General features: G+C 43.9%; 1 protein-coding gene across 15 annotated transcripts in view; it reads left to right on the top strand.

The window, feature by feature from the left end:
• Positions 1-8,203, top strand: part of LRRC8D (leucine rich repeat containing 8 VRAC subunit D) — a 56,404-nt gene extending 48,201 nt beyond the window's left edge. For 12 of the 15 annotated variants that reach the window (XM_052801913.1, XM_052801914.1, XM_052801915.1 and 9 more), the window contains one exon: positions 2,986-8,203. In XM_052801913.1, the coding sequence (XP_052657873.1) occupies positions 2,988-5,558 (2,571 nt within the window). In that variant the 5' untranslated portion in view covers positions 2,986-2,987 and the 3' untranslated portion in view covers positions 5,559-8,203. Of the gene's footprint in view, positions 1-502; positions 618-788; positions 2,911-2,985 lie in introns of those variants that run through there. The other 3 variants (XM_052801922.1, XM_052801920.1, XM_052801924.1) reach the window with 3 other exon arrangements.
• The last annotated feature ends 5,502 nt before the right edge of the window (positions 8,204-13,705 follow it).

The raw sequence follows: 13,705 nt of genomic DNA, 5'->3' as shown, positions 1-13,705 counted from the left end.
CCTTTTTTGAAATAATTTTGTGTGTGTGCAAGACAGAGGTCTGGTAGAGGTGATTTTTAGCTTTAGCTTTTTTTAATTGTTCTTACTAAGTCTAGCTGGAATCACTTTGTGCTCTCTCATTTCTTTTCCAATATTTCAGTAGCTTAGAGTAGCCACATCTGCAGCGCTTGGGTTTCAGTGCTTTATCCACGTGTTCTCATGGCAGAAGCAAAAAAATCACATTCATTCTGTGAAAGGAATCCTGCAGGTTGTGCCCCAAACCGCAATGAAGTAACTTCCCACGTAATTAGCTAGTGCAAAGTTGAGGGAAAGGCTAGCCCCAGAGGAACAAGCAGTAGCAGCTACCCATGTTTGTTACAGCAGTCATCTCATTCCTCCTTCCCATCCTGCTCGCCTCCTTCTCCCTGCACATTGCATAGCTCTATGTGCAGAGGCATGGCTGTAGTAAGCGTGCGTGACTTGTCCTTGCGAAGCGTTTGGCTCTCTGCTCTCCTGTTGAACTATTGCACTAGTAACCTAGTGGACGAGAAGTTCTTGTGGCTGCCAAGGTGGGTGAGACCACAGTGAAAACAGCCTGGAGATCTGAGAGCATCCCTTCCAAACAGCTTCCAAGAAAGGTAAAAATCTGCGCAGGGAAAAAAAAAAACCTCTGCTGCTGTTCTGTGGTTCTCCTGTCCTGGGCAGGTGGCAGTTGTGCCTTAGGAGTAAGGAGGGTCCTTTTATATCTATCTGTTCACATTAGTACAAATGACTAATGCTCTTCTTTTGCACACGGTTGTTATTTAAACGTCAAAGGTAGCAATTCTAGGGCAAGCAGTCATGCTGTGACTCAGTCTAGGTAAGCACCGGGAGACATTAAAGAAAATGGGAGTTTGTAGCCAACTTCAAGTAAAGCACTGTGGGGCTTTGATAGCTGTGGGGTGTGTTACTGGTCTGTGTCCTTCAGCACCTCCTACAGCAACTACAGCCCTGGGGAGGTGTGTGGGGAAAGGCTGAGGAACCATGCTGCTGGGAGGAGGCTCTTGTAGAGCTGGGAGAACTGTAAGGCCCCGACCGACAACTTGTGTTACTGATGAGGGAGGAGTATTTGACATTCATTTGCCCACTGGAAAAGAGAGAGAGTGCTGGAAGTTCCTTCTGACCATTACCTGAGGAACTGAGCCTTAACTTTTACATTTTGGCAACTGTGCCGAAAGCACCGAGAGGAGCGCTGCAGTGAGATAAAACCCTCTCCTCTCTGGCTGCCTTCACCAAATCCCAGGCTAGGTATGCAAAACTGGTAAAAGCTCCTGGGAGGAGAGCGTGGGAGGCCAGGGGCTGGATCCCTCCCTGTGGTGGAGGACATGCTTTCATTGTGAGCTCCATGCCGGGCTCTGTGATGGCAACCTCTGGCCTTTCCTGCAGACCGAGACCATGGGAGCTGCTTGTGCTGGTGCGGGGAAGGAGAGGGGCTAATGCATGCCTTTGACCATATAAGCAGTAGCAGATATTTGAGTTCTGCATATAGAAATGTCTGTTATCTTCTTCAGAGAAATGTAGCCTAGAAATAATCAAATGATCGTGTTGTATATTCATTGCCTCTGACACTGTCCTTTAGGGTTTGTAAGGTGCAGGTCTGTACAAATTGGTACGCTACAAGTTAAAAATAATGAATCTGATGCATCTTTATACTGCCTGCTTTGATCTCCTTGTGCTCTGCTAAGCTGTTCTTCTCCCAACCAAAAGGAGCCAGACTCTGTGTGATAATGTTCATCCTGTCTCCTTGCCCACTCCATGTGTGCACACAAGCTGCATATTTTACTTTAGAAACGGCAAATTTGGGTCACAAGTTCAGCAGTTAAAATGATGATTTTACCACATCCTGCTTGCACAGGAAGCTTATTTTTTAAAAAGCTGATAAGTTGAGTCCTCTAGATTTTGTCGAAACAAAAAGCAAAGCAAGCTATTTAAAGTTGCAAAGAGACTTGGGTTCTCACACGATCAGTTTGCCACTTTTGTCTCACAGTGCATATGTTTAATTTAAAGTGAAAGCCTTGCAGCCTGCTCCTGTGCTACCTGGACTAACCTGCTTCCTATGATCACCAGACTGTGATGATAATCTGAAAAAAATATTTTCCCCATTATGTTAAGAAAAGTTGTGGGTTTTTTTTCTTGGTTAGCTGGGTCGGGTTTTTCTGAGGAAGGATTATTTCTTCATTAATTGGGGAAAAAAAATTATACAGTACCATTTGGTCCAATGAATAGGTGATAACTTTTTCTCACTGTAAAACATCCAAACACATTAAAAAACAATTGTGCCAAATATTCATGTAGTAACTGCAAGACTTTCACTTGTGCAGTGGTACTTAAAGGAAAGGAGCCAATCAATCCGGTAAGCAATGTGGATGCTCAATAGCAAGGAGTGGGAGACATTGACTGTTATTGTGTTAGATGAAAAGAAATGAGAGACCTTGCTCATAATGTAACAAGAGACCCAAAATGTGCTGTGCAAGTCATGAGCAAGGTGCAAAGCATTTAACAAATGCTATTTTGTTTAAATGCAAGGTACTACAAAATAATGCTAGTGCTGGATTTCATGTGTTCAGACTCAAGCAGTCATTTTTAGAGTCAGATTTTGTGCAGTGTAATCAGTTGTTGCTATTCATGTTATTAATACATATCAGCTACAGCACTTTACCTTTCAGATATTCAGTTGCACAGAGCAGGCCTTGGTGCTTGTACTGTGAAGTGGCAAAGATATGTAAATATCATCTGGCCTGAAGTGAGACGACTTCTGTTTTGATGCTAAAGTAATGCATCATTTCATTACATGCCCTTTGAGAAAACAGTGTTGAGTGGAGTGATGGACAATGTGTGACAGGCCACAAAACATAATGAAAACTGGAACCTTCTGAGGATCTGTATGTCATGGTGTGATTGTTATTAAATGGTAAAATAACCTGCTCAGCAGTCAACAATACTGATTTTGTCTTTTTTCTCTTGTAGGAATGTTTACCCTTGCAGAAGTTGCATCGCTCAATGACATCCAGCCAACTTACCGTATCTTGAAACCATGGTGGGATGTATTTATGGATTATCTAGCTGTTGTTATGTTAATGGTTGCCATTTTTGCTGGAACCATGCAGCTGACCAAAGACCAGGTGGTCTGCTTGCCAGTTTTGCAGTCTACTGTAAATTCAAAAGCACAGCCCGGCACGTCAGGGAAGGCTGACTTTACAACTGTTGAAACAACCACTGGTCAAGGAGAAGAAGCATCAATGAGAACGGTTTCCTTCGGAAGTGCCCCTACTGTAACACCTAACATACCCCTGAGCAGAGCTACCTCTTCTCAGTATCAACCCACTGAATCAGGCCAGGAGGTGAAGAAGGAGCAGAAAGATTCTTCAGGCCGTAAAACAAATTTGGATTTTCAGCAATACGTATTTATTAACCAGATGTGCTATCATTTGGCTCTTCCGTGGTATTCAAAGTATTTTCCCTATCTTGTTCTCATCCATACTATCATTTTAATAGTCAGTAGCAATTTTTGGTTCAAGTACCCCAAGACTTGCTCAAAAATTGAGCATTTTGTGTCTATATTAGGGAAATGCTTTGAGTCCCCTTGGACTACAAAAGCATTGTCTGAAACGGCATGTGAGGACTCAGAGGAGAACAAACAGAGGTTAACTGGTGCCCAGTCCCTGCCCAAGTATGTTTCCACTAGCAGTGATGAAGGAAGCCCAAGTGCCAGCACTCCCATGATAACAAAGTCTGGCTTCAAATTTTCAGCTGACAAGCCAATGATCGAGGTTCCCAGTGTCACTATTTTAGATAAGAAAGACGGAGAACAAGCCAAAGCACTGTTTGAGAAAGTCCGTAAGTTCCGGGCTCACGTGGAGGACAGTGATCTGATTTACAAGCTCTATGTAGGCCAGACTGTCATCAAGACTGTCAAATTCATATTTATTCTCTGCTATACTGCAAACTTTGTCAACACCATTAGTTTTGAACACATCTGCAACCCAAAAGTGGAACACCTGATTGGCTACACACAGTTTGAATGTACACACAACATGGCTTACATGTTGAAGAAGCTGCTTATCAGCTATATTTCCCTCATTTGTGTCTATGGCTTTATCTGCCTCTACACACTTTTCTGGCTGTTCCGAATACCTTTAAAAGAATATTCTTTTGAAAAGGTCAGAGAAGAGAGTAGCTTCAGTGATATCCCTGATGTCAAAAATGATTTTGCATTTCTCTTGCATATGGTAGATCAGTATGACCAGCTGTATTCTAAGCGATTTGGTGTCTTCTTGTCAGAGGTAAGTGAGAACAAACTACGGGAAATTAGTTTAAACCATGAATGGACTTTTGAAAAGCTGCGGCAACATGTTTCCCGCAATGCCCAGGACAAGCAAGAGTTGCATCTCTTCATGCTATCAGGGGTCCCCGATGCAGTGTTTGATCTGACAGACCTGGATGTGTTGAAACTGGAGCTGATTCCTGAAGCAAAAATCCCTGCGAAAATTTCCCAGATGACAAATCTTCAGGAGCTTCATCTGTGCCACTGCCCTGCGAAGGTCGAGCAGACTGCCTTCAGCTTCCTCCGGGACCACTTGAGATGCCTTCATGTGAAATTCACAGATGTTGCAGAAATTCCTGCGTGGGTGTATTTGCTTAAAAACCTCCGTGAATTGTACTTGATAGGCAATTTGAACTCTGAAAACAATAAAATGATAGGGCTTGAATCTCTCAGAGAGTTGAGACACCTTAAAATTCTCCACGTGAAGAGCAATTTGACCAAAATTCCCCCCAATATCACAGATGTGGCACCACATCTGACAAAACTAGTCATTCATAATGATGGCACTAAGCTTGTGGTACTCAATAGCCTTAAGAAAATGACTAATGTTGCAGAGTTGGAGCTGCAGAACTGTGAACTGGAGAGAATTCCCCATGCCATCTTCAGCCTCTCTAACTTACAGGAACTGGATTTAAAGTCAAATAGCATACGCACAATTGAAGAAATCATCAGTTTCCAGCACTTAAAAAGATTGACTTGTTTAAAGCTGTGGCACAATAAAATAGTCAACATTCCTTCTTCCATTACCCACATAAAGAATTTGGAGTCTCTTTATCTCTCCAATAACAAACTCGAATCCTTACCAGCCGCAGTGTTCAGTTTACAGAAACTTAGGTGTTTAGATGTAAGCTACAACTCAATCGCATTGATTCCAGGGGAAATAGGTTTGCTTCAAAATCTGCAGCATTTTCACATCACAGGAAACAAAGTCGACATTTTGCCAAAACAGTTGTTTAAATGTGTTAAATTGAGGACTTTGAGTCTGGGACAAAACTGTATTACCTCAATCCCAGATAAAGTTAGTCAACTGTTGCAGCTGACTCATCTGGAACTGAAGGGAAACTGCTTGGACCGTCTGCCAGCCACTCTGGGGCAGTGTCAGCTTCTCAGGAAAAGCGGGCTCGTGGTGGAAGATCACCTCTTTGATGCTTTGCCCTCAGAAGTTAAAGAGGTGTTGAATCAAGACACAAGCATTCCCTTTGCTAACGGGATTTAGGCTGAGGTGAAATGCTCCGGTAGCTGACTTCCAAAAGGCAAATGCTAAAAAGTATGGCAGTTGTGAGACCATGCATTTTAGAAAGCAGAATTCCTTGGAAGGCAGGACTACTAGCAGGATTAGAAGAGGTGTAACTGAGTGTTCAATGTTTGCAGTGTTTTAAAAGATTATTTCCAAAATTTTTGAGAGGATAAAGAACCTTAATAATCTCAATTCTTTTTTCCTTAATTTGTTTGTAACTTGGATGCTGCCGCTTTTGAATGTTTACAAATTTGCTTGCCTGCTTAAAGTAAATGATTAAATTGATGACCTTTTCTTACTATGCAAGTTATTCCTTAAGGTCTGGATTTACTTTAGTGCATTATGGGAGGGGGAAACAAGGACAAGTGTTGTATATGGTATGGTTCTAACAGCACTTGAAACACATGTTGATGTGTGTTGTTAGTGTTTAGCCATCCTCAGCAAGTGAAACCAGTTTGGCTGTGCTTTGAACTGCACCAGAACCACCATTTTCCTGCATTAAGGTATGTGGTTTGCATCAGGCCAAGTGTGTTTGCCTTCATTCTTCATCCTCAAGGCCTCATGTTGTTGGGTGAGATTTCTTCTGTGGTCCAGTGTGCTACTCCTCCACACCGGCAAAGACTAGTCACATTCCCACAGCTGGTCTCCCCCTCAGCTTCCATAACGCTCCTCTGTCCCACGCAGCAGTGGGTAGTAAAAGGGAGAATACTGCCACTTGGCTTTCGAGTTGGGGATAGTTTTGATATTTGAACTGTTTTGCAAGGTGACTTTGAAAGCCATTAAACACCAAGTGACTTTACTGCTCGTGTTTTGCTCCTCTTCTGAGTTTTCATCTGGGAAGCTCAAGGCATTTTATGAGTTGGTGATTGTTTTGTTTCACAGCCCTTGCTTAGGAACTGGGTTGTCTGCTCCATTTACGAGACTAATGACTGAGACATAAGAGTTACGATTTACCCAAACATGATTTAGCTTTATCACCTATTGTGGTGTGTCTTTCACACCTGGACTTTAACCATAGGACCACCCTTCTCCCCCACCCCAGCCCAAGTAATTTGATGTTTTTGAACACTTACGCACTGTTAGAAAACCCGGTGTGCCAGATAAGTCATCAAATAAAGAAAAAAGCAGACAGCAGTGAGCGTGGGATTTTTTTTTTTTGGTTGTTTTTTTTGGTGTTGTTTTTTTAACCGAGTTTGCATTGCCAGAACCATTAAAGAAATATAATCCATTAAATCTGCAAAATCATCAGTTGTAAATCTTGGCCATTTACATTCCATGTGTGCAGAAAAGAAGTACTATGCTGGAAGATGATTACATGATTACTCATGGTTTAAACACAATTCCCTATTGTAGTGTGGTCAGGACTGAACTAGTCTGTAGTTCAAGGGACTGTTCTTTTCACACAGAAATCCTCATGCACAGCGATTTCTACTGTAACTTCACCAGAGCTGGCCTGACTTACACTGCTATTAATGAGGGGATAGTTTAGGCCTAGGGGCATTGAGCAGTCAGGAACATTTCAAATACTGCTCTTATGAATCTTGCACATTTTATTGTTAATCATTTACTGTTAGTCATGCTGGGAGGACTGTCCTCAGCTGTAGGTAGCAGTCTCTGAATACATACCTGCACCATATGTTTGTGTATATCAGAAGACCAGCTTATGAATAGTGGTTTTCCCAGTCCTTTTGGGGATACAGTCTGTTTTCCACTTGCCAGCAGGTAGTAAACTTGGGATGTTGACAGTTCTGCAACACCAAGTTGCAGGTTTGGCAGAATACTTGCAGTTACTGATCTGTCCTCCACTGGGAAATTTAGTGCTAATCCTCAGAAATTTTTTTAAGTAGAAGTTAAGGCTGCAGTGGGGTTTTTTTGTTGTTTTTTTGTTTTTTTTTTTAAGAAACTCTTTCATGTGTTTAATTTTTTGCACATAGATCACTTTAAAATTGCTGGACTATTGACTCTTCAGAAAAACTGTGGAATATACTATTGGTGTATGCTTTGTATTTGCTGTTGAGTGTCATTTCAGCTTCCAAGAAATTGTGTAGGAGGGAGGAAGAGTTGGAGGATGACAAAGTAATTAAAATATTTAGAAAAGTAGTTCTATTTTTCATCTTTTTTTCTTATTTTAATAGCAGAGTTGCACAGAATGCGGCTGTGGATTGATCCAGCTTTTAAAAGCTTTTTTTGATGTTTCCAATTTTCCTACTGTCCCTACTGATGTTCAAAAAATAAATCCATGTCCACTTCCTATGAGTATGGTGTACGTAATTTAGACCACTGTTTTGACTAGTTATTAGCCACTTGTACTTCTTTAGACAACTTCCTCCGAAACAAGTATACGTTAAAGTTAATTTCAGGCTTGTGATGCTTGCTCAGCATAAACTCCATTCCTCTTTTTAGGAGAGCTTTCTCAGAGTGGGGAGGAACTGCCCGTCATCCCCATGTCACCTCCCCCCAGTCCTTCCTCCTCTTTGTGACTGTTTATAATGTTCCGATTTCCTGCGTGTCAGCTGACACAGTCTTGCTTTAAAGTCTTGGAAGTTCATCTCTTTTCCATGTAAGGCATGTGAAATATATTTTGCATTTCTATTTGATTTAATAAATAAGATGTTTATATCTTCCTCTAATCTAATTTTTTTAATGGGGGAAAAGTGTGTTTGCGTAGTAAAATCTCAAGTAAAAAATTTCAAGTATCTTATGCTGAACTTGTTCTGTGGTACCTATAATCTAAGAAGGAAGAGGTATGAGTTGCTGCTCTTAGTAAATCCTGTAGCTATGGTTTCTAACTAGAATTCAGTACTTCAGGATAGGGGTTGGTTTTTTTTTTTCATGTACATAAACTAAATGACCTACCACTGTTTTTATTTGGCTAATGACGTTTTGCAGAATATATAAATGGCCCCAGAAGAAAAATTACTGTGTTCATTCAAATGAGAGGAAGTAGGAGTTTCCCATCCTGTTTGCTCCTGCCTCTGTCACCCGTTTCTGTGAAGATCCATTAGTTTTTCAATAAATTGTCCATTTGGAAGGTGTTTCCTGTGATGCAAACAGAGCTATGGTAGTTCTGAGCAGGCATGAGGCCTCTTGGTGTCAAGAGAGGATGCTGACACTCGTGAAAGGCTCTCTGCTGCTAAATAAATGGCTTTGCAGTCCTGAGCTGCCCTCTCTGGTAGCAAAGGGGGGAGCCCAGACACTGTAACTCATGTCTGGTTATGGGGGATCTGCTTTGTGGACTGTATTTTTAATAAAAAACTTACAGAAATAGCTGTTCTGTATATTGTGTTTCCATGGATGCGCACAGAAATTAGTGGTGTACGGTTATGTGAAGGTAATTGGCTAGCTAGACTCTGATTCATTTACTTAAAGTCCAGTTAAACAAATGAGGTGCTCCTACAGCTGTGGTGTTGACCATCATTCTGATTTCCTGCAGGAACAGATTTTTGGTTTTCAGACTTCTTGGTTCTCAAGACGGGGAGCTGTGCATGAACCTGACAGTCCCGAGTACAATTCTTCTGCAGCTCGTTGTGAACATGAAAAATGAGGCTTCTGTTGGGTCTGTGGGATGTGAACTCGTGAGAGCACTAAAGGTGAGAACAAAAGCCTCGAATTTGCTGAGGCATCCCAGTGTTGACGGCACAGTGGCAATGGGCTTGAGGGTAGCTAATCTGGGCTGCTGTCTCTCAGTGTGATGGGATTATTGCATGTGCAACAACTGGCCTTGAAGATAACATAAGAGCGTGGCACTGCTCTTCAGTCCAAAGCAAGGAGGGAGGCTGAACCTGTGACTTTAGACCTACTTTTGGTTTTGGCACCACCTTCTCCTCACCTGGGGAAAATGACATTAAAAAGATTTAAATTTCCTGTCTATAAGCTGCGGATTCTTTAATGGAGGTAAAATGCGTGAATGATTGTGAAAAACAAATCCTGTAGAAATGAGGTCATGTAGAAAGATTCAGGAGGCACAGGCAGTCTCATCATTAGCTGCATGGCAGAGCTCTATCAATGCGTTTCTAATGTGTGATCCCAGAACAATTTGATTTAGGCAGCAAACTATCGTAGGCAGGACTAGAAAATACCTCAAGATGTCTTCAAGCCTGCTGCCCTGCCTCATGCAGAAATAAGGTTCCTTAACTCATTCCTGCGAGACGTTTGGCAAGATGTAGGAACGGGTTAGACAGTGATGGAGATTCCAGCCTCTCTAGGCAAGCTGTTTCCTTAATCATCTTCCCCATTGAAGAAACACTGCTAGAACCTTAGCCAGACAGCAAATGCTGATGGTCTGTTAAGGCCAAACCAAATGATTAGAAATGTATTAATCTATTTGCTTGCAGAAATACAGGCTGAGACAGACTTCTGCATTGTGTTCCAGGCAGCTTGGGAGGACTGAAGTTTGGGATTCCTTTGAAAAGAGCTCTGAGGGACAGCTAGCATCAGTTTGGTTACAGATACAGTGCAAGAAGCTGCATTCTCCAATGATGGCAAGGCTATCCGCAACCGTGGGGCAATGCATTTATGGCTGGTCTGTGTCATCTTAGGCTGATGGTTGATATCCCTGCCCTTGCAAAGCCTGGGTGGTCTGTTTGTTCAGAAAGACATTTTGTGAAGGCATTTAAATAAAATGTTTCTCGAGCAAGTTTGCTGTAGGAACATGCAAGGTGATCCTTAAGATTACCAGAATTGAAAGAATTGAGACAAATTCTGTAGTGTTTTTAACCTTGGCATTAACCCCTTGCCTCCCACTGTGAATTGATAAAATTGCTGCACAAACTACTGATGAGATTACAGGGTCCCCAAATGATTGGCAATTTTAGCACTACAGAAGAGTTCCCAGTTCAGGCTGTCCACTTGTTCTTGTACAGTGTGTTCAGCACTTAAACTGAAGGCATCAAACATTGACGTTGCAAAACCCTGCAGGCTTATGCTGTGACCAGTTTCCCAGGACTGCAAATCATTCCGCATGCTGCTAAAGGGAGGGAAAGCTGTGTTACTGAGTACAGTTGCTTCTGTAGCAAAGATGAGGCTTTAGAATTAAGCTGAGAAACAGATTTTTCTAAGCTGATTACAAACATGCACCCATTCCATGATAAAAGTCATGAGAGATGTCGTTTCTGGCAGAGATGCTGAAAATAGTTCCTGTAACTCAGCCAGGCATGGGTGCAGAAGTGGCAGCTCTTTAACGCTGCACATCAACACAATGCAACTCAAATGAGGATCTTTAAAACCACACGCACTGGAGTTTGGCCAGGCTGCATCTCTCCCTTCCCTGAAGAGAACAGCCCCTAAGCCCTTTTGCAATTACTACAGCCAGGACCTTTGTTCTGTCTTGCCTCCAACAGCACATTGCCCCTTGATGCTGGAGGTAACATAGGGTTATTGGTTTAATAATGACTGTTTGGGAAGAATGCCATCTTCTAAATTAACACCACAGCCGCTTGCAGGAAGTCTTCCAGCACAGAGCAGGTCTGTTCCCATAAAATGAACATGTTGTGCCCATAAGCAACAAAATCTTGAGTTGGGACTGGGTTGTGCAGACCATTAGGAATAAATGCATGAACACGTTGGTTGTTCTGTTAACCAGTTCTGGGTAGTTTTGCTGCTTCAGGTGGTTTGTAAAAGTGGATTTAAAGACCTTTTCCCTAACACCGTCCAGCAGTCTGGAGCCAACATTCCTGGCCAGAGGGTGTTGCTGGAGCTGCCCTGGCAGAGCTGGGGTGGGAGAAGGCCTGGGTGCCATGGCTGCTGCCAGCACCCTGTGGAGGCTCCCCTCTGCTGGGGCAGCCGGATTTATCTCGCTCCTTCTGAGATGTCATCTATGGGAGTTGCCACACAAAATTGTGTCCTTAGCTACAAAATAAAGGGAATGCCATTGAATGCGACGTATTGCTAAGCGACGTGTCTGAAGGATGAGGATCATGATAACAGGAGAAAATGCAGAATAAGAAGGGGAAAAAAAAAAAAGGGAATAAATAGTCCTGAGAGGAGGTAGAGCCCCCATCCCCAGCCTGGAATTTCAGAAGTTTTAGACGGTGTAAAATCTGGAGTGCAAGTTACAGCTGCTCTTGCCTAGAGCCAAGCTCAAACCTTCAGGGCACCCTATGACTCTGCCTTTTTTTTTTTTCTTTACTTCTGTCCCCCCTGTCTCTGAGACAGGCCCTTAGGGTGCCTGTGCAGCTGCTGCTTGTGTGCTCTCCTTCCCCTCCTGCTCCTGTGCAAGTATCTGCGATAAGCTTGTCCCTGCAGAACTGTTAACGCTTATCCCAGCATGGCCATACCCAGGGCTGCCCCCCTGCCCTGGCTGCGTGCTCGGCAGTGCTCTGCAGGGAAACCCCGGGCGCTATTGGGGGCCAGAGTCTAATCTTGGAGCTGCAGCTTCCCCTCATGAAGGGATTCTCCCTCCTCCGGCCGGCAGGTGATACCCATGTGGGGCAGAGCCCTGCCAGCTCAGGGAGGCTGAAGCTCCCTCCTGGCTCCCAGCCTCCTGCTCCAGGACCGCTGCATGGAAGCACTGCAGAGCAAGTGATGCTGGGGCTGGTGGGGTCCTGTCCACCTCCAGCTCTCACGCAGCCTGGGGGAACTGCGCTCTTCCTGCAGCCCTCTGAGGAAAGGGTTTCCATAACATCCTTATGTTGCAATTTCCATAGGCATCCCCATGGCTCCCGCTATTGTGTATCCTAACAGCCTCCCCTGTCTTTGTTGGAAATGGGGTTGCATGTTTCTTGCCCTGTTCATAAAGGATGTAGAGAGCACCTGATGATTGTCGCAGCCCTCTCTGCAGCGAGTGCTTCTTCTCAGCCCTAGGTTAAACCCCATCCTTCAGCCTTTTTTCATGTGGTGTTTGGGTGTGTTTGTTTTGTAACTCCTGTTGCTCTCTCCTCAGTCCTCTCAGTTTATTGAGTTCGGTAAAATTAGCGGTCTGTAGTGGGACGTGGGACCTGGGCTGAGGCCTCCCAGCACAGAGCCGCTGACCCCAGGGACACAGCCAGAACGAGACTCTCCAGGAGCAACGGTGTTGTCCTGTGTGTCTGGGTTGCCCAACCCTCCTGCTTACCCCTCCTGAGCGGGCAGTCCTGCGGAAAGCCTGGTCACATCGACTTCCTGGCATCCTCTGCAGAAATAGAATTCGGAGGCAGTTTTGCACGGTGTCTTTGGTCCGATGGCGGAGCAGGGGAGAGCGGCAGGGTGTTGCATGACCTCCGAGTGCCTCTGCTCAAGGGCAGGTGACTCTGCTGCTCTTGTTCACTGTTTGGCTTCTCCAAGGTCCAGGGGATATATCTGAAGGTGGTGGTTGGTCTCCAAGCCCTCCGGGCTCTTATCTATCATGAGAGTTTTATTGTGGACTTCTTCCCACGCTGTACCTGCAGTGTAGCTGCAAAGACGTCCTATGGATGTAAAATGCTGGGCAAGTGGAGACTCCCAGTGTACACCCAGGTCTGTAGGGCTGTAATGCATAACAGAGCTGGAAACAAGATGCCTCTCAGGACCTCGAGTTTTAACCTATTAAATTGGGAAATGTGCTCAACAAAAGGCAAAGGCCAGCTGAGTTGTTAAATTGATTGCTGTCAGTATCGATGGTTACGTGTATTTGAGGCCTAAGAAAATGCCACCATGATCTGACCCAGGAGAATGAGATACGTTTCTAGCCATCTTTGTACTAAAATCTAGTTAAGTAAATTGGCTTTAAAATTGAGTGTGTTAAATGGGTATGAGGCGGCGCTGTCCCTGCAAGCCAGCACTAGTGTGGATGAATAATTCACACACTTAGTATTCGGAAAGTTCCTCAAACCTTGAAAGCTATTTATGGCTGAGTGCATGTCCCTCTCACTGCAAATTGCAGCCTTCACACAGAGCATGGTCTTGAAACCACAGTGATCTAGTGTCATCTCCGCTAGACAGAGGTCAGCTCCAGGAGCCCACACAGGCATTGCGTAAGGACCCTCAGCGTGTCCTCTCTCAGGGACTGTTCTTCTTTCAGTTTAGAACCAGTAAAGCTGACAGGCTGCAGTTTTGAACTAGAACTCTACAGAAGAGGCCTTAATTAAATCATTTTTCTGAAGTAATTAAAAGACTGCAAAATGATCATGTAGACAGCAGTGCTGCACCACAGTTTGAAACCTGCCTTTCTC

The sequence above is a fragment of the Harpia harpyja genome, chromosome 11, assembly GCF_026419915.1.
Source record: "Harpia harpyja isolate bHarHar1 chromosome 11, bHarHar1 primary haplotype, whole genome shotgun sequence".
Taxonomy (NCBI): domain Eukaryota; kingdom Metazoa; phylum Chordata; class Aves; order Accipitriformes; family Accipitridae; genus Harpia; species Harpia harpyja.
Note: the sequence above shows the minus strand (reverse complement) of the source record. Positions and strands in the feature narration are given on the sequence as shown.